Source organism: Syngnathoides biaculeatus, chromosome 15, assembly GCF_019802595.1.
Source record: "Syngnathoides biaculeatus isolate LvHL_M chromosome 15, ASM1980259v1, whole genome shotgun sequence".
NCBI lineage: Eukaryota > Metazoa > Chordata > Actinopteri > Syngnathiformes > Syngnathidae > Syngnathoides > Syngnathoides biaculeatus.
This window is the reverse complement of record NC_084654.1, coordinates 21,271,281-21,292,500: the sequence shown is the minus strand read 5'-3', so window position 1 is coordinate 21,292,500 and position 21,220 is coordinate 21,271,281. Positions and strand designations below refer to the sequence as shown.

At 43.2% G+C, this 21,220-nt stretch overlaps 1 protein-coding gene and 1 pseudogene across 1 annotated transcript in view; one reads left to right on the top strand and one right to left on the bottom strand.

The window, feature by feature from the left end:
• The window catches only part of LOC133513592 (papilin-like), a 16,036-nt gene extending 988 nt beyond the window's left edge, over positions 1–15,048 (bottom strand). The window contains exons 1-22 of the mRNA XM_061844515.1: positions 14,928–15,048; positions 12,217–12,280; positions 12,027–12,130; positions 10,367–10,427; positions 10,189–10,291; positions 9,677–9,807; positions 9,203–9,326; positions 9,043–9,123; positions 8,207–8,379; positions 8,006–8,129; positions 7,802–7,928; positions 7,429–7,624; positions 7,061–7,187; positions 5,145–6,981; positions 2,997–3,170; positions 2,198–2,325; positions 2,072–2,126; positions 1,852–1,998; positions 1,619–1,746; positions 1,421–1,529; positions 1,147–1,322; positions 1–250 (exon numbers count right to left, since the gene is read on the bottom strand). The exon at positions 1–250 is cut by the window's left edge and continues 988 nt beyond it. Of these exons, the coding sequence (XP_061700499.1) occupies positions 75–250; positions 1,147–1,322; positions 1,421–1,529; positions 1,619–1,746; positions 1,852–1,998; positions 2,072–2,126; positions 2,198–2,325; positions 2,997–3,170; positions 5,145–6,981; positions 7,061–7,187; positions 7,429–7,624; positions 7,802–7,928; positions 8,006–8,129; positions 8,207–8,379; positions 9,043–9,123; positions 9,203–9,326; positions 9,677–9,807; positions 10,189–10,291; positions 10,367–10,427; positions 12,027–12,130; positions 12,217–12,267 (4,332 nt within the window). The 5' untranslated portion in view covers positions 12,268–12,280; positions 14,928–15,048 and the 3' untranslated portion in view covers positions 1–74. The remainder of the gene's footprint in view (positions 251–1,146; positions 1,323–1,420; positions 1,530–1,618; positions 1,747–1,851; positions 1,999–2,071; positions 2,127–2,197; positions 2,326–2,996; positions 3,171–5,144; positions 6,982–7,060; positions 7,188–7,428; positions 7,625–7,801; positions 7,929–8,005; positions 8,130–8,206; positions 8,380–9,042; positions 9,124–9,202; positions 9,327–9,676; positions 9,808–10,188; positions 10,292–10,366; positions 10,428–12,026; positions 12,131–12,216; positions 12,281–14,927) is intronic.
• LOC133513867 (5S ribosomal RNA) lies at positions 4,432–4,550 on the top strand (annotated as a pseudogene).
• Positions 15,049–21,220: the final 6,172 nt, after the last annotated feature.

Below are 21,220 nucleotides of genomic sequence, written 5' to 3'. Positions count from 1 at the left end.
AGTGACAATAAAATGATGAGAATATTGGAGGACTGGCCTTTCGCCGCTTACGTAGCGCACCCACCGCCGTGGTGTCACCGAGCTAACCTGTCGCCGCTCTGCGCTCGGCGGGCACAGCTGGCGCAGCAGAAGTCGACGTAGTACGGGTGTGCGCACAGGCGGGCGTACACCACCAACTTGCAGTTGGCCAGCTCGGGCCGGTCCGAGCACGCCGCCCCCGATGACGGCGACGACGACGTCACGGCCACGCCTGAAACGCACAACCGGCTTTTCAAAATCCACTTGAGACAGCCAAACGGCGCAAAAATTCCCATGTACTGTTTGTAGCGGACACAATGTTGGGCACACCAGTTGTAGTCAAAGTCACCATCATCAATCCTTTTCATCCATCCATTTATTTTCTTAGCCGCTTAACCTCACAAGGGTCACAGGGGTGCCGGAGCCTATCCCAGCTGTCGGCGGGCAGGAGGCGGGGTTACACCCTGAACTGGTTACCAGCCAATCGCAGGGCACACACACACACACACAAACAGACATATTTATATAAATATATATATATGGCCGGGATCGAACCCGGGTCTTCAGAACTGTGAGGTCAATGCATTACCAGCTGAACCCCTGTGCCGCCATGTTTTTCATTTAAATATTAAAAAAAAAAAATAATCCATCAACAGAAATCAATTTGAAATATTATAATATTTTATTCATTGACAATAGTCCAATTTAAGTTAAGTTAGTTTAGTAAAAATGATACTCTATGCTGGGAAATGGAGTTATTATCCAAATCTTTTTTTTTTAAATGATATCAATGAAACAAATATACTAATTATTCTTTATATAAATATGGTATCTATACAATAAACTAAAAATGTATAGTTTCATACAACAAACGTTTAAGTTCAGAATAAAAACAGAAACATGTTGAAATTTTTTGTCCGTGCTGCGGGCAGTTCAAAAAGGAAAGCCGGGCCACAAATGGGCCCTGTGCCGTAGTTTGAAAACCCTCCGAAAATGGTGCTTGTGCTAAATAAACGTAACAACAATTTATGAATTTACACCACTCAGAAGAAAATGATAGTTAAGAGTACGAATACCACTGTTTTTGCCGCACTTGGGAAATAAAGCTGAATTAAATGATAGTCGTACCCGTCTGGGGGTCTTTGGCGAGGCGCACGTCGGCCGAGGCGCTGGCCGAGTCGACGCCGGCGTAGGCGTTGCACGTGTAGGTGCCCTCGTCGGACGTCCGCACGTCGTTCAAGATCAGGCTGCCGTCGGGTGACGCCTGCACCTTACGCCCGTCCGGGCGCACCGGGACGCCGTTCCTGCGCCGGGATTTGGACATACAGTTCTACCTCGTGGCCCAAATTCTGAGATTGTCGCATTCCGTAACAAATGAAAACCGGAACGCGGGGGGGAGTACCTGGACCATCCGACGCTGACGCCGTCCCCCGACGCCTCGCACGGCAGCAGGGCCGTGCCGCCTTCGGGGACCCGGACGTCGTCGGGAGCTTTGGTAATCCGCAGGGCGGCTGGAGGCGCGACGACAAAGGGGCGACGTCATCGAACGTGCTGACCATTTGAAGCGAATTATGGAAAATTGGTATTTTTTTTGGGTCACCTTGGACTCTGACTTGGATGTGTCTCTGCTCCAGATGATGCTGCGTGGAGGCGGAGCAAGTGTACACGCCGGCGTCCTCCGTCCGCAGGGACTCGATGAGCAGGGCGCCGTCTGACTGCTGGACGAACCTTCGAGATACATATTTCCTATTATGTTTTGAAAGCGATTCCTTTGAAAATAAGTCGATTTTAAGACTTGTGAAAGGCTTTTAATGATGACTGTCTCCATTTTACCCGGAGCCGGCCAGCGGGCGTCCGTCGCGGGTCCACGCCACCCTGACGTAGGGCAGCGCCGCCGCAGGCGCGACGGCGCACGGCAGTCGCGCCGCTTGTCCCGCTCGCGTCTCCATCAAGGACAAGGCCGAGCGCTCCAGGCTGAACCTGGCGGGGAAGGAGAAAGACGCCGGTCCGTACGTACGGCGGAAGGTTTCGAGATGAAGGAATCCGGTCTCACTCTGGCGAGGGTCCGTCTGTGGGCAGGGGGGCGGTCTGCGGCCCGGATGCCGCCTCTACGTATAGATGCAGGCATTATGCGGTAGTCAAATGAGACGGCGGTTCCGGACCTCGGCCGAGGCGTTACCTGAGACGGTCAGGTAAACGTAGCGGTGATCTCGCTCCTGGTCCCTGGTGGCCACGCACAAGAACCAGCCGGCGTCCGACTTGCTGACGGGACCCAGCAGCAGCGAACCGTTGGGCTGCTCCTGGTGTCTGAAGCAAAGAAGCTCACGCGAGCGTTTCCGGAAACATCTCGGACCTCGGGCGGCGTCCGTGCTGACCCACCCGCACCGATTTTTGCAGCCTTCCACGTACCTTACCTTAGCGCTCTTCAAATCGAATCACATCGGACACAATTTGCCGGGTTTTTTTTTTCTCGTGTATAATGCGCATTTTCTTCCCCCAAACACAAAGGGGACGACGGGGGAAAAACTTTCACATTTTAGAAATGTATGCCGCCATCTAGAGGTCAAGAAAAAGTTCTAAACTTTCCCTTTCTTTCTAATACGCCGCCGCCACCTCGAGGTTACCAATTGTCCACTCGATTGTTTTCCTTCAAGTTACAAAACGCGCATTTTTATGAATATCAAAGACGACTGGGAGGCTTTAGCCGAGCTAGCGTCGGCGTTTTTGTAAACCTTCAACAAACCTAAACCGTTTCTCAGAAACATCAAACAAAACTTACCTTTGTGAACATCAAAGAAAGTTTATAATTGTTTTCAATAAAAAAAAAAAAAATGTGAAATTGCCTGGCTGACCCTAAATTTCTTCAGAGTGATGGACAAAAGTAAGTTTTTGGACTATATTCGGAGACCCTGAGAGGCCCACATAATCCAGGTCGGAACTTTCTTTCGTCGGGGCAACACTGTGATTCAAATTCTGACCTGTGTGACGCGAGTGCGACGCCATCCTTCCTCCACTCAACCGTCACCGCGCTGGACGACGACGACGACGGCGGCGGGCTGACTCTGCACGGCAGCACCACCGTCTGGCCCACCAGGGCCTCCACGGAGGACGGGTCCGACTGGTCGATCCTCACCCGGGCTGGCGAGGTCAAGCTGGAGCGAGCGAGGAAAAGCGGGTCGAAGTGGGCATAAAGGGGGCCACGCATGCCAGTGACAAAAGCGCATGCAGACAGAAGAGACGGCGACACAAGAGTACAGTGGTACCTTGACTTGTGAGCTCAATTAGCTCCGTGACCATGCCAGTAAGTATTGCGACATTGGCTCTCTACATGTGTTGCCACATCATTTGTGTTGACGTTGATTAAATGTTTCTAGAACTACTGCGAGATCGACGTTATCGCCGTTAGCCGCCTGTCGCATTTTAAATGATGTCCTGGCATTAGGCTAGCTGACTTTCGAAAAATCTGCGGCTTGGTTAACGCGTTATTCTCTGAATTCGAAGTTTGCTTATGTTCTAGCATTAGGCTAGCCGGCTTTCGTAAGTTCTGAGACTTGGTTAACGCGTTATTCTCTGAATTCGAAGTTTACTTATGTCCTAGCGTTAGGCTAGCCGAATTTCTTGAGTTTTGAGACTTGGTTAACGCGTTATTCTCTGAATTTGAAGTTTACTTATGTCCTAGCGTTAGGCTAGCCGACTTTCGTAAGTTCTGACACTTGGTTAACGCGTTATTCTCTGAATTCGAAGTTTGCTTATGTTCTAGCATTAGGCTAGCCGGCTTTCGTAAGTTCTGACACTTGGTTAACGCGTTATTCTCTGAATTCGAAGTTTACTTATGTCCTAGCGTTAGGCTAGCCGAATTTCTTGAGTTTTTAGACTTGGTTAACGCGTTATTCTCTGAATTTGAAGTTTACTTATGTCCTAGCGTTAGGCTAGCCGACTTTCGTAAGTTCTGACACTTGGTTAACGCGTTATTCTCTGAATTCGAAGTTTACTTATGTCCTAGCGTTAGGCTAGCCGAATTTCTTGAGTTTTTAGACTTGGTTAACGCGTTATTCTCTGAATTCGAAGTTTACTCATGTCTTAGCATTAGGCTAGCCGGCTTTCGTAAGTTCTGACACCTGGTTAACGCGTTATTCTCTGAATTCGAAGTTTGCTTATGTTCTAGCATTAGGCTAGCTGACTTTTGTAAGTTATGACACTTGGTTAACGCGGTATTCTCTGAATTCGAAGTTTACTTATGTCCTAGCATTAGGCTAGCCGACTTTCGTAAGTTCTGAGACTTGGTTAACGCGTTATTCTCTGAATTCGAAGTTTACTTTTACAGTAAACATCAAACTAGGAGTGGGAATAAAGAGCTTGAAGCAAGCAGAGTCTGGAACTTTTTGAAAAACTGTTTGCTAGCTGCCAAAAACTGCTTACGGCCATGCTACCCTGACAACGCCCGATCTCGTCAGATCTCGGAAGCTAAGCGGGTTTGACCCCGGTTAGTACTCGGATGGGAGACCGCTTGGGAAAACCAAGTTGTGTAAGCTTCTCTCCCCGGCTAAATGCAGAGGGATTGCGTCACGGAGGGCATCCGGCGTAAAACTGTGCCAAGCAAATATGCGTTGCTCTAAGATGAACGCTGTGGCGACCGCTAACGGGACAAGCCGAAAGGAAAAGAAGAAGATTTGCCAAAAACTGCATGCAGGACGCGCAGGGAGGGCGGAGTAGACAACGTGGTTTGATGCTAGCGAACAGCTTGCAATTGGAAGAACTCTTAAACTGCGCCGGTCTTAAGTCAAGGTCCCACCGTGCAATTTTCCACGACGGTTTTTAGTGACCACACTCGGACGAGGACTGGGTGAGCACCACAGCAGGTTTTTATTAGTTTTACAGTGAAAACACAGAGTGAGATGCCACACAAACACACACGAGTGTAGGCGAGGGCTGGTGAGCTCATGTCGAGTGGATTACGGGAACACAAGCGGGACTGGACGGGGCAGTGTCTGCAGAGTTATTCGATGTGGTTTTAATTTGAGGGGGGTCGGAAAGGGGTTGGTTACAGGGTGAAGGTGGTGACTCGAGGGGGTCGTCGGTTGTGGGGTTAATTTTAGGGGTGCGCCCTCCCTCCAAAAGGTTCTTACCTGGCTGCGGGGATGAAGTGCTTTTTCACGGTGATGAAGTAAGGCTTGCGGGCCTTCATGTAGAATCGGCCTTTGTTGGCGGTGTGGGCCACCCTGGCGGCTACCCTGCCACCGTTGCCGTTGGAGCCACCGTTGCCGTTGGAGCCACCGTTGCCGTTTCCTTCGTGCTCCTCGCCGTTCCCGTTTCCGTTGCCGTTGGCGCGCTGTCCATATCCGTTGGCGCGACCGTTTCCGTTTCCGTTGTAGTGCTCGCCGTTGCCATTGGAGTGACCGTTACCGTTTCCGTTGTCATGCTCGCCGTTTCCGTTTCCGTTGGGGAGACCGTTGCCGTTTCCGTTGACGCGACCGTTACCGTTTCCATTGGCGCGGCCGTTACCGTTTCCGTTGCCATTTCCATTTCGGTAACCGTTTCCGTTGGCGCGGCCATTACCGTTGCCGTTTCCGTTGGTGAGGCCATTACCATTTCCATTTCCGTTTCCGTTGGTGTGGCCGTTACCATTTCCGTTGCCATTTCCGTTGGTGCGGCCATTACCGTTGCCGTTTCCGTTGGTGTGGCCGTTACCATTTCCGTTTCCGTTGGTGTGGCCGTTACCATTTCCGTTTCCGTTGGTGTGGCCGTTACCATTTCCGTTGGTGCGGGCATTACCGTTGCCGTTTCCGTTGGTGTGGCCGTTACCATTTCCGTTTCCGTTGGTGTGGCCGTTACCATTTCCGTTTCCGTTGGTGTGGCCGTTACCATTTCCGTTGGTGCGGGCATTACCGTTGCCGTTTCCGTTGGTGAGGCCATTACCATTTCCGTTACCGTTTCCATTGGTGCGGCCGTTACCATTTCCGTTGCCGTTGGTGCGGCCATTACCGTTTCCATTTAGGTAGCCGTTACCATTACCATTTCCATTGGCGCGGCCGTTACCATTTCCGTTACCGTTTCCATTGGTGCGGCCGTTACCGTTTCCATTACCATTTCCGTTGCTGTGGCCATTACCGTTTCCGTTTCCATTTTCATAACCATTACCATTTCCGTTGGTGTGGCCATTACCGTTTCCATTTTCATAACCATTACCATTTCCGTTGGTGTGGCCATTGCCGTTGCCGTTACCGTTACCGTTTCCATTACCGTTTCCATTGGTGCGGCCGTTACCGTTTCCGTTGCCATTACCATTTCCGTTGGAGCGGCCGTTACCGTTTCCATTTCCATTGGGGTAATCGTTACCATTTCCATTGGGACGGCCGTTACCATTTCCGTTTCCGTTGGCGCGGCCGTTACCGTTTCCGTTGGAGCGGCCATTACCGTTACCGTTTCCATTTCCATTGGGACGGCCGTTACCATTTCCGTTTCCGTTGGCACGGCCGTTACCATTTCCATTGGCGCGGCCATTACCGTTGCCATTTCCATTTCCGTTGGCGCGGCCGTTATCGTTTCCATTTCCGTTGGCACGACCATTACCGTTTCCGTTGGTGTGACCATTACCGTTTCCGTTTCCGTTGGCCTCCCCATTACCGTTTCCGTTGGTGTGACCATTACCGTTTCCGTTTCCCTCACCATTACCGTTTCCGTTGGCGGCACCATTACCGTTTCCATTTCCGTTTTCGCCGTGTCCATTTCCGTTTTCGCCGTTTCCGTTTCCATTTTCGCCGTTTCCGTTGCCATTTGATCCGCCATTGGGCTGGTGGCAGACCCTCTCGCACTCCTCCTGCGTGTCGAAGTTGTTGCTGTTGCCGAAGCAGCCTCCGTACCAGAACTCAGCACACTGACCAGTCAGAACATTGAAGAAGTAGTGCGCCCTCCAGCTGGAGCAGGATCCGGCGGCCTTGGGCAGGGAGCAGATGGAGCGCTCATCTGGAGAAAACAAGCAAAAACAGTTTTTCCTCAAATCCGCTTTAGCGCCTGCGGTGGAGTTTCTGTTGCCGACACTCACAAGGCGCTGGTGGGTCGCGACAACCCTCTCCGTTGGGTCCGGCTGCGGGGTTGGTGCGGTCGTAGCAGCACCCGTATTTGGTTCTGCGGCACTCGGCGGCATTCTCAGCGGGGAGTTCGGAAATGATCTGAGAACACGATGTTAATATGTGATCCAGTTCTATCAATACTATACTGTAGTCTGAAGTACATCATGATATTGATTTGACATAGTCCTATCTATAATGTCACCTAGGACACATCCATCATCCATTATTTGAGCCACTTATCCTCACAAGGGTCATGGAAGTCCTGGAGCCTGGTTCTGGAATTCCGCCGAGCAACATTTGACTGTACAAACCCGCAAGTTGTATCGCAAGGTCCTCTCACCGCTCTCATGGGGTTCTCCTCACAGCGCTGCATGTTGCAGTACTGCTGGTCGGTGGGCTTCTGGGCGTACTGGGAGCAGAAGGCGTCCTGGACCACGCGGGGTCCCGACTCGTCATTGTAGAGACAGTCCACGCCCCGATATTGGAAGCCGCCGTCGCACTGGGCGGAGCACTCGTTCCACTCGCCGGTTCTCCAGCTGTGGGAGGGGGAAAGGTAGTTTGTTGGAGAACAAAGTACTTCAAAAAGTCTTATTTACCCATGAAAAGTACATTGGTAACACGATGCAGAGTTTGGTACTTGGTGCCTCTCAAGGTACGGCTTCTTGTCAGATTGGTAAAGCATCGTGGAAGAACCAGATTGGACTTGCACTCACGTGTAGGTGGCAGGGCAGTCCTGAGGGTTACAGGTCCTGTTCTGCACGGGGCGGGCGTAGTACGGGCACAGGTAGTCGGGCACGACCTCGTTGTCGATGGAGCAGTAGACGGCTCTGGACTGGAAGCCTGGTGGCGGCACAAAGAGCCAGATGTTTTCAAACGTGAAAACTAAAGAAACGCCGAGGAGAATCGAGAGTCCTCACCTAATCCGCACTCTTTGCTACAGGGAGACCAAGATCCAAAGCTCCAGGCGTATCCCTCTGTGGGGTGTCCCACGGGAAGGTAGTACTCGTAATCCACGCCCTGGTTGGGCTCCATGCTGATCAGCTGTAAGGATCACATCCGAAATGAATCACGGCGTGCCACCTTTCGTGTTCGAGACCCCGACAGAAAAGCCTTCTCACCTCCACGACCAGGGGCTCGGTGGTGGGTCCGCGGCCGATGATGGACTCTGGTATGTTGTCGCCCTCGACGCCTCGTTGGTAGTACAGCTTAGTGCCGGCAATGTGGGTGGCCTGGGAGAACTGCAGGGACCAGTGGCCGTTCAGGTAGTAGTCTCCTTGCAGGTTCTTGACAGCTAGGGGAAACAGTTGAAGGAGGATGGTGAAGAATTTTAAGAGAGCTTGGCATCTCCGGGCAGGACCATTATTTGTTTGGGTTGCAGGAATTAATCTCTAAATTTATTCCTGGATAGTTTATCGGGGACTGAAGAGGATCCTACTAGCAGAGTAGTACTTTGAGGGGTCCAAGGGCCATTGTGATTGAGGACAGTTATTTTTTGGGATCGCAGGCTGGTAGGTTCTTTTGAAAGGTCCATGAACCATGAGAATGGAGGACCATTGCTGTTTGAACTGGAAGTACTATTGTCTAAATGTAGTTCTGGGGAAATTCATCAAGGCATAAAAAACAAGATCCTATTTGGGGGTAGGTCATCAAGTAGCCCAGAAACCATAGGAGTGGAGGACCATTATTTGCCAGAGCAACTGGAAATATTCTCTAAGGTCACCCAGCTCATTGGAGCAGGGGTGTATTTTAGCGCGGTTCAGAATCCAATAGGGTGGAGGACTGTGGTTACTTAGGACTGTACATCTGGACTACAGATGTACAGGACGTGTTGGGGTGGAGGACCATTATTTATTTGGAGTGTAGAAACTATTGATAAACTGAGTTCCGGTTTATCGTGCCAGTGCTGGGGGGGTGGTTCAAGAGTTCCTGGAACTCTACGTGAAAAGAGTCTTACCCAGGTAATTGCGTGAGGGTTTCTTCTCCTTGATGCTGATGGAGGTGGCTCCGGCGGGGATGGTGACCACATGGTTGTAACCTGCGGACGCGAAAAGCAGAGCTCAGTCTTGACTTCATCCGGGGAGGGGGGAAAAATAAAAGTGGGACGAGTACCGTACCGTGGGCCAGACGCTGAGCGGTGTAGGTGTTCTTGACCAGCGAGCAGGAGTGGCCGTTGCCTCCGCACACCAGGCAGGCGTCCTCTTGCAGATGAGAGTTCAGCATGCGGTCGCAGCCCATGCGCTGGAAAAACGCAAATTCGAGCTATTTGTGTCACATGACAGACAATCGGTACCAACGGTGCCGGGAGGGGGGCGCCACGTCTATCGGGGTGTGGAAGGTGCTAAAAAAGTTCGGTAAAGGGGCCGTACGGGTACAATCGACATAGCTACATGTTCACTGGGGTTTGTTTTGACTTCTTTCGCTAACTAGCGGTGGGTGGGTTGTGAGTGTGTGCCAATTTTCTGCGAGGGGGAGGGGGTCCAACAGGGCGGACACGGCTCAGTAGTTTGAAGTTTTTCAAGGTAATATCAATAATCGATGCTGGAGACCAAACGTTGCAGAATCCAACGCTGAAGTTGTCGCTACGCTACCATGCAGACGCCCTCCACGCAGATGTCATGGCGGCCGGGGTGGCAGGGCGTCCCGTCCTTGACGGCGGCGCTGTGGCGGTAGACGAAGTTCTCGCCCTTCGGCATGCAGTTCAGCTCGCAGGGGTTCTCGGCTGTCACGGGCAAATACGATCAGTTATGAGATGATTTGCACCAGATTGCAGATATTTAAGGACAGAAATTTTCTCCTCCCTTTAAATCAATCGAGTGAAACGCACAAAAATTCTGGAATTGTTCAGCTCATGCGTTCCATTTTGCTACGTGTTAGCATATCTACTGTTAGCATGTTAGCAATCAAGCCATTTTCGTAAGAAACATGACATAAATAGACGAAAAGATGTCAAATTATCATCAATCGGGCTCATTTGAAAAAAAATCTCACGAGTACAATAATTCAAATATTCAATTTCCTCACATTTTATGTCATTTCCGCAGTTTTTACTTTTAATTTAATTTAAATTTTTGAAGAGCTACGTTCAAGTGATAAATCTCACCTCCATAATAAGGCACCCAGGAGTAGCGCGTGCCCTTGAAGTCGGTCCCGTCGTACTCGGCGCACTGCTCCTCGCGGTAGTCCTTGGTTCCCGCGGCACATGGCTGAAATGCGCCAATCGACACGGTTACCGATCGGTGATGTTCTCTACGTCCGGCCGTATTGCTAAATATTTGTACCTCCGTGTTACAGGCCAGGTAAGACCTGTCGGGTCCGACGCAGTTGTGGCCTCCGTCGTTTCTATTTGGAATGGAAAACAAAAAAGACATTTAGAGAGCATTAGCCACATGCTAATTAGCGTGATAGCTGCTACAAATGCTGAAACCAAAGTGAGCATAAGTCAAGATTTTATTAGTTCAATCCAATCCATTTTATTGCTATCTATCTATCTATCTATCTATCTATCTATCTATCTATCTATCTATGGAATGGGAAAAAAAGACAATTAGAGAGCATTAAGCTACATGCTAATTAGTGTGCTAGCTGCTACATATGCTGAAACCAAAGCGAGCGCAAGTCAAGATTTTATTAGTTCAATCCAATCCATTTTATTGCTATCTATCTATCTATCTATCTATCTATCTATCTATCTATCTATCTATCTATCTATCTATCTATCTATCTATCTATCTATCTATCTATAAAAATTATAATTGTAGATACAGTATGTAGTTTAAAATGCACTCACTGATATCTTCTGGTCGCGCTAACGTGTTTTTTTTAAGTTTAGTTTTTCTTCCACTTCTTTTACATCCATATACGCACATTTATATTTAGATATAAAACAAATTTATGAAATTCTATATCAATGAATACATATTTTAAGACTTGTTTGAAATGAAAATTAAATTGGTTAAAAAACGCAAATCGACAGATGTAATGATAATTAAATAATTATTTTAGATTAAAATAGATTTAAATGATGAGAAAAATACATATTTTGATAACCGCTATCCAATGAAAAGTGTACATCAACATCCATCCATCCATTTTCTTTGCCGCTTATCCCCGCGAGGGTCACGGGGAGAGCTGGAGCCTACCCCAGCTGTCAACAGGCAGGAGGCGGGGGTATATCAATATGTGTATCAATATTCATAATGATGATTATTTTAAAATACAGATTGGTAAAATATAAAATATAAATAAGCAAGAAACTGTCACACCGCTCTGTAAAGAACATTTGAGTTCATCGGCCATGAATACGTTCAATAACATGTAAAAAATATATACATTTGTGACATTTACTTTGAAATCACAATCATCAAAAAACTACATATAAACATTTTTAAAAAGAAACATCGTCTACCCACAGGAAAATGTCATTTGACATATTAGCCACATAAGTTCATCGGGCATAAATGAAGATATTTTTAGAGAGCAGACCAAAATGATGACGCGATGTGCGACTCGCCGCCTCTGAGGTTTTTTCATCTCCCGGACAACGCCCGAAAAAATTAAAAAAAAAAAAACCATACACACACATATGCACATACACACTTAGAGCAGTCCGCGTGTGTCTCTTTGAACACTATGTACAACAAAGAGACACTATTAATATTAAGAAAATGTCTTTTAAATGACTTTATTGTGGGCCAAGTTCGTGGCAGACGTGTCTATCAAATTGCATGATGCATTTTTTTGGGTGATTTTTCAATTTTGATCTCATTTACAGATGAAATCGCTGCTTTAAACCAAAGAGGGAGACTTCCTGTGTCTTCCGGAGACTTTTTTGCCACCTTAAATGTTTACGTTGCCAAGGGAAACCTATTTGAGAGGCAGATATATGTTTTTTTTTCTTTTTTTTTTTTTGGGGGGGGGGGGGGGGCAAACTTTCCATACCTGTGGGTGACACAGCGTCTGCTTCTGATCATCACACCGCCGCCGCAGGTCCGACTGCAAGGCCCGTAGGCACTCCAGTCTTCCCAGTAGTCCTCAGCGGACACCTACGCACGAATAACGTACATGCAAATACATAAATACACACACACAGACGGACCATTTAAAAGACGACAGCTTGTCACAGTGTTACCAAAAGGGCGGGGGCCAGCACCAGCTGGAGGAGCAACAGATGCAGCATCATCGTCGTAAGTTACCTGGAGGGGGGAGGTACAAGTACGCGTTAGTACGCGAACGCCGATCCCTTGGCCTGCACTTCATTTGATTCGCTTCGAGTGTATCGCACGAAAATATGTCACAAATTGCACCCAGACATGATTCGAAAGCAAGGAGTTCGAAAAGATGAAATGCAAAACCATTCAAAAGTTGAATATATACAAGTTAAAGATCATTTTTACTGCGCTTGTTTGTGGAATGTACTGGATTAAAAAAAAAAAAAAAAAAAAAGCCCAAAAATTGTCACATCATATAGTTCGAAGATTGATTATTATAAGTACCACTAGAGGGCGCCCATGTCCTTAGACCACACTCGACTCAATTTGGTCAATTTAGCGTTTTAGCCGTCACTTATTTGATATTTAATCTTCTTAACTTCCTCAAATATACCTGTATCTAGATTTTCTTCATTTTTTAATCCAATTTAAAAAAAAAAAAATTTTTACTTTAAGAACTGCCGTTTTACCCTCTTAACTTTTTTTTCCCAATTTACTTAACACTTTTTTTTTGCAATTGACTTATCTTAACATTTTAAAACGATCCCATACATTTTAAATTTATAAAGTTACATTTATTTTAAAGCCTTAAATGTCTGGATATTAAACAAATTTTACTGACTTGTCTTTTGACCTTATATTACAACAATTTTCAGGTCACTGTATGTTGTTTTGTCTGTTTTAAAGGTCTTAGTTAAACTCTTATGCCCTAATTTTTTTTACATTTTCGCCCTCACTTATTTTATTTTTAACATTATTAACTTCCTCAAATGTAACTGTATCTAAATTTTCTTCTTTTTAATCAAAAATTTGTTTTTTAAATATATATTTTTTTTACTTCAAGGACTTTTGTTTTACCCTCTTTTAACATTTTTTTTTGCAATTTAATTGTCTTAACATTTTACGATGATCCCATACATTTAAAATTTATAAAGTTACATTTATTTTAAAGCCTTGAATTTCTATATTTTAAACAAATTTTACTTTCTTTTTTTAACCTCACATTACAACAATTTTTACATCATTGTATGTTGTTGTCTGTTTTAAATGTAAATTTAAATTAAAAAGCTCTTATGCCCTTATTTTTTTTTACGTTTTACTTCTTAATCTTTTCACTTTTGATTGTATTTCACCTCTTTTACTTCCTTAAATTCGTTTTTTCCAATTTTGATTTAGCTTGTTTTTTAACTTTAAGTATCTTATTTATTGAACGTCTTTTGCAGCTTTAATTTTTTTTAGATATCATTTATTTTTTTTACCTCACATTACAACAATTTTTACGTCATTGTATGTTGTTGTCTGTTTTAAATGAAAATTAAAATTAAAAAGCTCTTATGCCCTTATTTTTTTTTACGTTTTACTTCTTAATCTTTTCACTTTTGATTGTATTTCACCTCTTTTACTTCCTTAAATTAGTTTTTTCCAATTTTGATTTAGCTTGTTTTTTAACTTTAAGTATCTTATTTATGAACGTCTTTTGCAGCTTTAATTTTTTTTAGATATCATTTATTTTTTTCACATTTACAACAATTTTTACGTCATTGTATGTTGTTGTTGTTTAAATGAAAATTTAAATTAAAAAGCTCTTATGCCCTTATTTTTTTTATGTTTACTTCTTAATCTTTTCACTTTTGATTGTATTTCACCTCTTTTACTTCCTTAAATTAGTTTTTTCCAATTTTGATTTAGCTTGTTTTTTAACTTTAAGTATCTTATTTATTGAACGTCTTTTGCAGCTTTAATTTTTTTTAGATATCATTTATTTTTTTTACCTCACATTACAACAATTTTTACGTCATTGTATGTTGTTGTCTGTTTTAAATGTAAATTTAAATTAAAAAGCTCTTATGCCCTTATTTTTTTTTACGTTTTACTTCTTAATCTTTTCACTTTTGATTGTATTTCACCTCTTTTACTTCCTTAAATTAGTTTTTTCCAATTTTGATTTAGCTTGTTTTTTAACTTTAAGTATCTTATTTATTGAACGTCTTTTGCAGCTTTAATTTTTTTTAGATATCATTTATTTTTTTTACCTCACATTACAACAATTTTTACGTCATTGTATGTTGTTGTCTGTTTTAAATGTAAATTTAAATTAAAAAGCTCTTATGCCCTTATTTTTTTTTACGTTTTACTTCTTAATCTTTTCACTTTTGATTGTATTTCACCTCTTTTACTTCCTTAAATTAGTTTTTTCCAATTTTGATTTAGCTTGTTTTTTAACTTTAAGTATCTTATTTATTGAACGTCATTTGCAGTTTTAATTTTTTTTAGATATCATTTATTTCGCAACTACCATTTCTTCTTTTTTAAACCTTAACCTTTGCCTTTTAAACCTTTTTTTTTTCCCAAATCTTTTATTTTTGAAACCTCCGCTACTTCCTCAACTGCACATCCTGTTAACGTTGGTCGTTTTTTTCTCCCTTTTACTTTGTACATTGTTGACATATTTCACTTCCGCTCGCGTCGCTTCACCGTCGCTTGACGACCTTAAACGAGTCGTAAATCAACTCATTTCCTTTTCCTCTTCCTCGTTTTTATTTATATATTATAACTTTTTTTTTTTTTTTTTATTTACTACAACTTTCCAGAGAGTTTTGCACTAACGGGAGACTCGTTTGTCGGTACTCACCGGGCTCGGTGCGGTCGAACTCGGTCTGGGTTCCGTAGGGGTTCTTGCAGCTGGACTGGGTCCGGCAGATGAGTCCAAAAGGAGCCGCGGTGCCCTCATATATGCGGGGGGGGGGGGGGGGAGGGGGGGGACGAAGAGGTGCCGAGGAGGGAGAAGGGAGGGCAGAAGAGGGTGGGGGAGGGTTTGGGCCAGGGGGGGCTGGGGATGGAGGGTGGGGGGGAGGGGGCTCCTCGCGCATGCGCACATGGACCGCATTTAATTTCCTCTACTTTTGCGGCAGAGGTGGGAAAAGTAATCATATGTCTTTAAAAAAAAAAAAAAAAAGAAGTCTGGTAAAAGCAGTGGAGGAAAAAAGTACCCAAGTACAAATACTTTGTTACTGGAAGGTGATGTTCAAGCAATCTGTACTTGAGTATTTCTCCTTTTATTCCCTAAACTTGAAGAGCTCTCATTAGTTGTGGAAAATGAGCTTATTACTGAATAATAACAATTATAATAAAAAATAATAATAATAAAGGGAGGAAACATGCAACAAGGAATGTGTGTCCCCCTCCCCCACTCCGCCCCCTTCTCTCACCACATAAGTCAATAAAAGACAGAAAGTACTGTACTATGTATTATGGAGAGACATTTTTTCTCCCCGTTGTGACAAATTATTAAAGCCGGTATATTATATGTACAGTGAGTTCCATAAATGTTGGGATCTCGAGACATTTCTCCTCTTTTTTGGCTCTCAACACAAACGCCGCGGATTTGAGGGCATGTGCATCCAAATCAGGTGAATTGTGTAGAAATTAAAACGTTTTTTTTTTTTTTGGTAGCTCCGCCTTCCACTCGTTAAGGTCCGAAAGTGTGGAGCACAAACGGAACCAGCTGCCGGACTTTCATCCCCGCAGCTGCGACCGTCTCCAGTTCCTGCTCGTTCTTGGGAGATTTGGCTTTAACGTGTGAAATGAATACTCAGTTGGGTTCGGGTCAGGTGATTGACTTGGCAATTACATCACGTTCCATTTCTTTGCCTTAAAAAACAAAACAAAAAAATTAAAATATATAATTTGGCTGAACGTGAGCAGATATTATTGGACGGGAACACTTCAGAAGTCATCCTGCAGCTTCTGTTACCAACCGCGTCTTCAATAAATAAAGGGGAACCGGTTCCATTGGCGGCCATTTTTTTCCCCATCACATAAACCTGGCATTCAAAGAAGGGTGTGTTGACTTTTGCTATATGCTCCGAATCAGTATCGAGTCCCAACTTCCACCATTTAAAGTGCCTCTAACCTCAAATAAAGTTCAGATGTTCTAGTATGCTTTTCCAGACATGTTTTTAGATTAGAAAAAACACTACAAAATGTATTCATTTTTGACATATTTTGTATGTACGGTATTGCAAAAAATGCACAAAAATATTATCTATCTATCTATCTATCTATCTATCTATCTATCTATCAAGGCGCTCTGAATGAAAACACAACTGCGACGGGGGTTGCACCGAGTACTCGAGTAAAATACAGATGAGTGGGAAAAGAACTCTGCTGAAGTACAGTAAATATACGCCCGGTATTTGTACTTCATTACTTGCCACCGCAGTTTTGCTGGTACTTATTATGGCGCGTGCACGCATAATAGCAGGCTGGCGCGCAACCGCTTGGACTTGGACCGGACCGGGACGATGAGCACATCTTCGTCACGTACGAGTACTGTACTGCATGTACTGTACTATCATTTATTCACGCCCACCCGTCATCTGATTACAAGTTGACCAAAAGCCTCACTTTATATTTAAATGCCTCGCTTTTTTTTTTTTTTGACTTTCAAAATAACGGCCAACTTATGTTTAAAAGGAGCGCAAACTACTAATTGGGTCGAGGTTCTCATGGCCCCCGGGACAACTTATTTTCGGACAAAATGAGGACTTTTGGAATCGATTTCCATACATTTTGTGCAGCGCTAGTTTAAATGGGAAAAAAAAAAGTAAAATACTGCACAGTTGTTTTAATACTGTAATAAGTCACTCTGATATTTCTGCTTTGTATTACCGTAATTCCGGCCTACAGAACGCACCTGGTTATAAGCCTCGGTACACAGAAAGTGTTTAACACTAGTGAGGTGCTAGGGTTAGTGCCGCGCTAGCATTAACACGCCGCGCTAGTGTTAATGCGCCGCTCAAGCGTTAAACTCTTTCTGTGTACCGAGGCTTATAACCAGGTGCGCTAAAGCTACCACCGTGCTAATGCTAGCGCCGAATCACCGCATAAACCGCAGGGTTGAAAGCGTGTGAAAAAAGTCGCGGCCGGAAATTATGGCATCTATAATTATCTCATTATTTACCAAGTCAGTTGTATTTATGATAATATTTTACTTTCTTTTTTTTTTTTAGTTTTTCCCATTTCATTATTTAAATAAATGAACAAACCATTTTTTTCAATAAATCAAAAATGTGTTTCTAAAAAAAAAACAAACACGGGTTAATAATTTTACCATTTTACTAGCCCTTGTTAAAATCTCCAAATTCACTTTTTATTCATATTTTGTATTCATATTTCTCATAAAATTGTTCATTTATTGTGGATAATGAAACAAAAATACAATAAGTGATTTTTTTTCATTATAAAAATATCTAAGAATTCTTAAAATAAAAAAGTACACAAAGTATACATATTGAATTTTAACTTCTTTTGGTATTGTCTTTTTTTTTTTTAACTTTGATTTTTTAACCTCATTCAGCGGTGACCCGGGTTCATCAAGTTTGTCGTGCATGATTTACGGTGGGAATGGTCGCAACGCCTTTTTTTTTTTTTTAATTATTTATGATACACAGATGGTGAGAAAAAGCGCCGTACATAAATATGTCACAAAAAAAAGGCTTTGCAATTTCATGCATTGAAACAAACAAGCTCGTAAATAAAAACGCCGGATGTTGACTCGCGGTGACGGCGCGCAGGCGAAGGTAATAACGCCGTCGCCAATATTGGACGCTTCCTAATGTTTTGAGGAGCTCATTTAGCAACAACAAAAACAAAACAAAAAAAATGCATACGAGCCAAAATATTGGTTTCATTTTGGGGGAAGCAGTATTCATTTTTTTTGGTACGGTTTATGGAGCATTTTGTGGGGGTCGGGGGGGGGGGTGATTCTACAATTATAAGCTAAATCTTTGTCCTTTACACTTTTGGCTAAAAGTATTTCAGAACAAATATTGTAGTGATAAAAATATTAAAATATTTTCCCAAAATATATTAGATTATAATAGAATATACTATATTACATATATTTTATTATAAAAATATAAATACATGAATAAATAAAAAACAATGATTTAAAAAAATACTGTGTAGGATTTTTGTTAAGATTAATCAACTGCATTTTTTTAAAGTAATGAAAGGCATACAATTTTTAATTGATGAAACATTTAAAGCATTATGGGCTAAGCAAAATTTCTGTGTATTGTTTTGTATCGTTCTTGTATCAATCTATTAAAAACATTCGCGCCACTTAAATATTGGGCTTTTAAAAAATACACAACATTATAATTTTTAAAAATGTTATGAATGTATTAATCTATGCCTTTTTGGGGAGGCAACATCAACTTCTCTACTGATTTTGTACTTTTTTTTTGGCTAAACTTGAATCTCATTAGCGACATTGTTTTTACATTACATTAACTTTATTTTTTTTTAACATTAGAAAAGAAAATTAATTCATTTGTAAAAAAAAAAAAAATGTCATTCTTAAATGATACATCAATTTTTTTTCCCCTCCCAGTTAACGCTGTAAAGTTTCTCTTTGTCCCAAATTTGTGACAACAAAGTGTTTTCCGCGTCTCAATTAAAAGCTCAGAATGCATTTTACGGCCATGTTGGTGTGCATGTTTTGTTTTTGTTTTTTTTTTTTTCTAAGGCGCCCCAAAACCAAATATGGTTTTGCTTTCATGCTCCAACAACATCGAACCTCAAAATCAGGCCTTTAATTATCAGTTTTTCCAAGAATTGCAAAAGAAGGCCTCGGGGGGGGAACGACGCATCGCGTGGAATTTCGCCGTCGACTTTGCTCCGAACGCGCGCGAAAATCACGGCGAAACGGGATTATTTGGGAATTTTCAAGAGGAAACGGACTGCGCGCGGCCTCCGCTCATGGAGAGAGAGAAAAAAAAAAAAAAAAAAAAACAACCCAAAAAGACACACAATAAGCAGTTGCGTATAAATAAACGTTGGCTGTAAAGTGTAACTGTAATTGTCACATTTTGTCCCGGAGGCGAGTTGAGATCTCGCTTGACGGGATTATTACTGGTGTGACCGATCCAAACCACCTGGGTGTGTGTGTGTGTTGTTGTTGTTGTGTGTTTACGCCATGCACTTCTCAGCAGAACGCTTAAAAACCGCGCTCGGGGGGGGGGGGGGGGGGGGTGACTCGGGGCCAACGTACGCGAGTGCGAAGCCTCCCACGCGGTAGCCGGCGGTGGCGCGTGATTATAGCGCACAACGTCGAGTCGGCTTTTTATACCCGCGCTGATTGTATAGCGCGAGATATTCCGCCGTCAGCGGCTTTGGTCACGCGGCGTCCGTGCGGAAAAACGTCGAAAGCGTCGACGTCGGAGGGAAACATTTCCTTCCGCGCCTTTTACAGAGGAAAACGCGCAGTAAGTATCGGAACGCGGCGATATTTTGGTCGGTCGGAGGGATCACAATATGGCGATAACCGCAGCTGGCACGGTGGATCAGCCGGAAAGTGTTGGTTTCACAGTCCATAGGGTCCAGCGTTCCCTGCGGCCCTCGTGAGGATAAGCGGCGGAGAAAACGGACGGATGAATAATTCTTTCTATGATTCCATCTGCGCATTAGTGCGTGTCCTCACGGAGTCGGAGCTGGCTCGGTACGACTCGGACTCGGACCACTGGACAGCCATATTTTGCTGTACACTATCACAATGTAGCTATATTCTTTTAAATTTAAAGTACTTCAAGTATCACAATGGTGATATTTTGATGTAAGGTATCACTGTACAGTCACACTTTAGTGTAAAGTATCACCTTGAAGTCCAGTATTGTGATACAGCGATATTTTGATGCGGCTTCCTAATACAATACAGCTATAGTTCTTAATTTAAAGTACTTCAAGTATCACAATAGTGATATTTTGATGTAAGGTACACACTTTTCACAGTCACACTTTAGTGTAAAGTATCACCATTGTGATATTTTAGTGTCATGAATCACAGCATTATACAATATTTATACATTTTTCATACATCTATTAATGTACAGCAGTACATTTTTTTTGGTATAAAATAAGGTATTTTGGGATCAAGTATCACCATTCAGTAATATTCTAAGTATCGCCACAAAGTGATATTTTGAAGTCCAGTATTGTGATACGGTGATATTTTGATGTGGCTTCTGAAAACAATACAGCTACATTTTTAAAGTACTTCACAATACTGATATTTTGATGTAAAGTATCACTGTACAGTCACACTTTAGTGTAAAGTATCACCATAGAGTGATATTTTAGTGTAATGGATGACAACATTAAACAATATTTATACATTCGTATCTAATAATGTACAGCAGTACAGCTTTTTGGTATAAAATAAGATATTTTGGCGTCAAGTATCACCATTCAGTAATAGTTTAAATATCGCCACAAAATGATATTTTGAAGTCCAGTATCATGATACGATATTTTGATGTGACTTCCTAATACAATGCAGGTACATTTTTAAAAATTTAAAGTACTTCAAGTAACACAGTATCACACCTATTCAGTGATCATTTAAGTATCACCGCGAAGTGATATTTTGAAGTCCAGTATCATGATACAGTGATATTTTGCCACGTGATAATGATATTTTGGGGGTGCAGCATTACAAACATAGCGATATTTTTATGCAAGGTCGTGCACGTTTGGTCTAAGTTATCACAGTAAAATATTTCTGTAAAGTATCGCAATAGTGATATTTTGGTGTACAATATCATCATACATTATAATTTCAAAAATGAGCGTTAGCAGAAGTTCCGAATTTTTTAATTGATATATATATATATATTTTTTTTTTTGTACATAGACGCCAATAATTGTGCATCAAAAACAGCGAGAACAACAAACCCTTAGAACTGGACTACTTTATTACATTTTTTGGCTTCGGAGGACGACCGCAGATAAAACCGTTGGCAAGCCCCGGCGCGGCTTGCGCCATCTTGTCGTTCCGCCCGTCTTCTAAGGTTTCGGTGGCTCCAGAAGGTCGCCGAGAGGAGAGGCGCCGACGTCGGCTTCAGAGCTGTCGGCTGAGCTTGT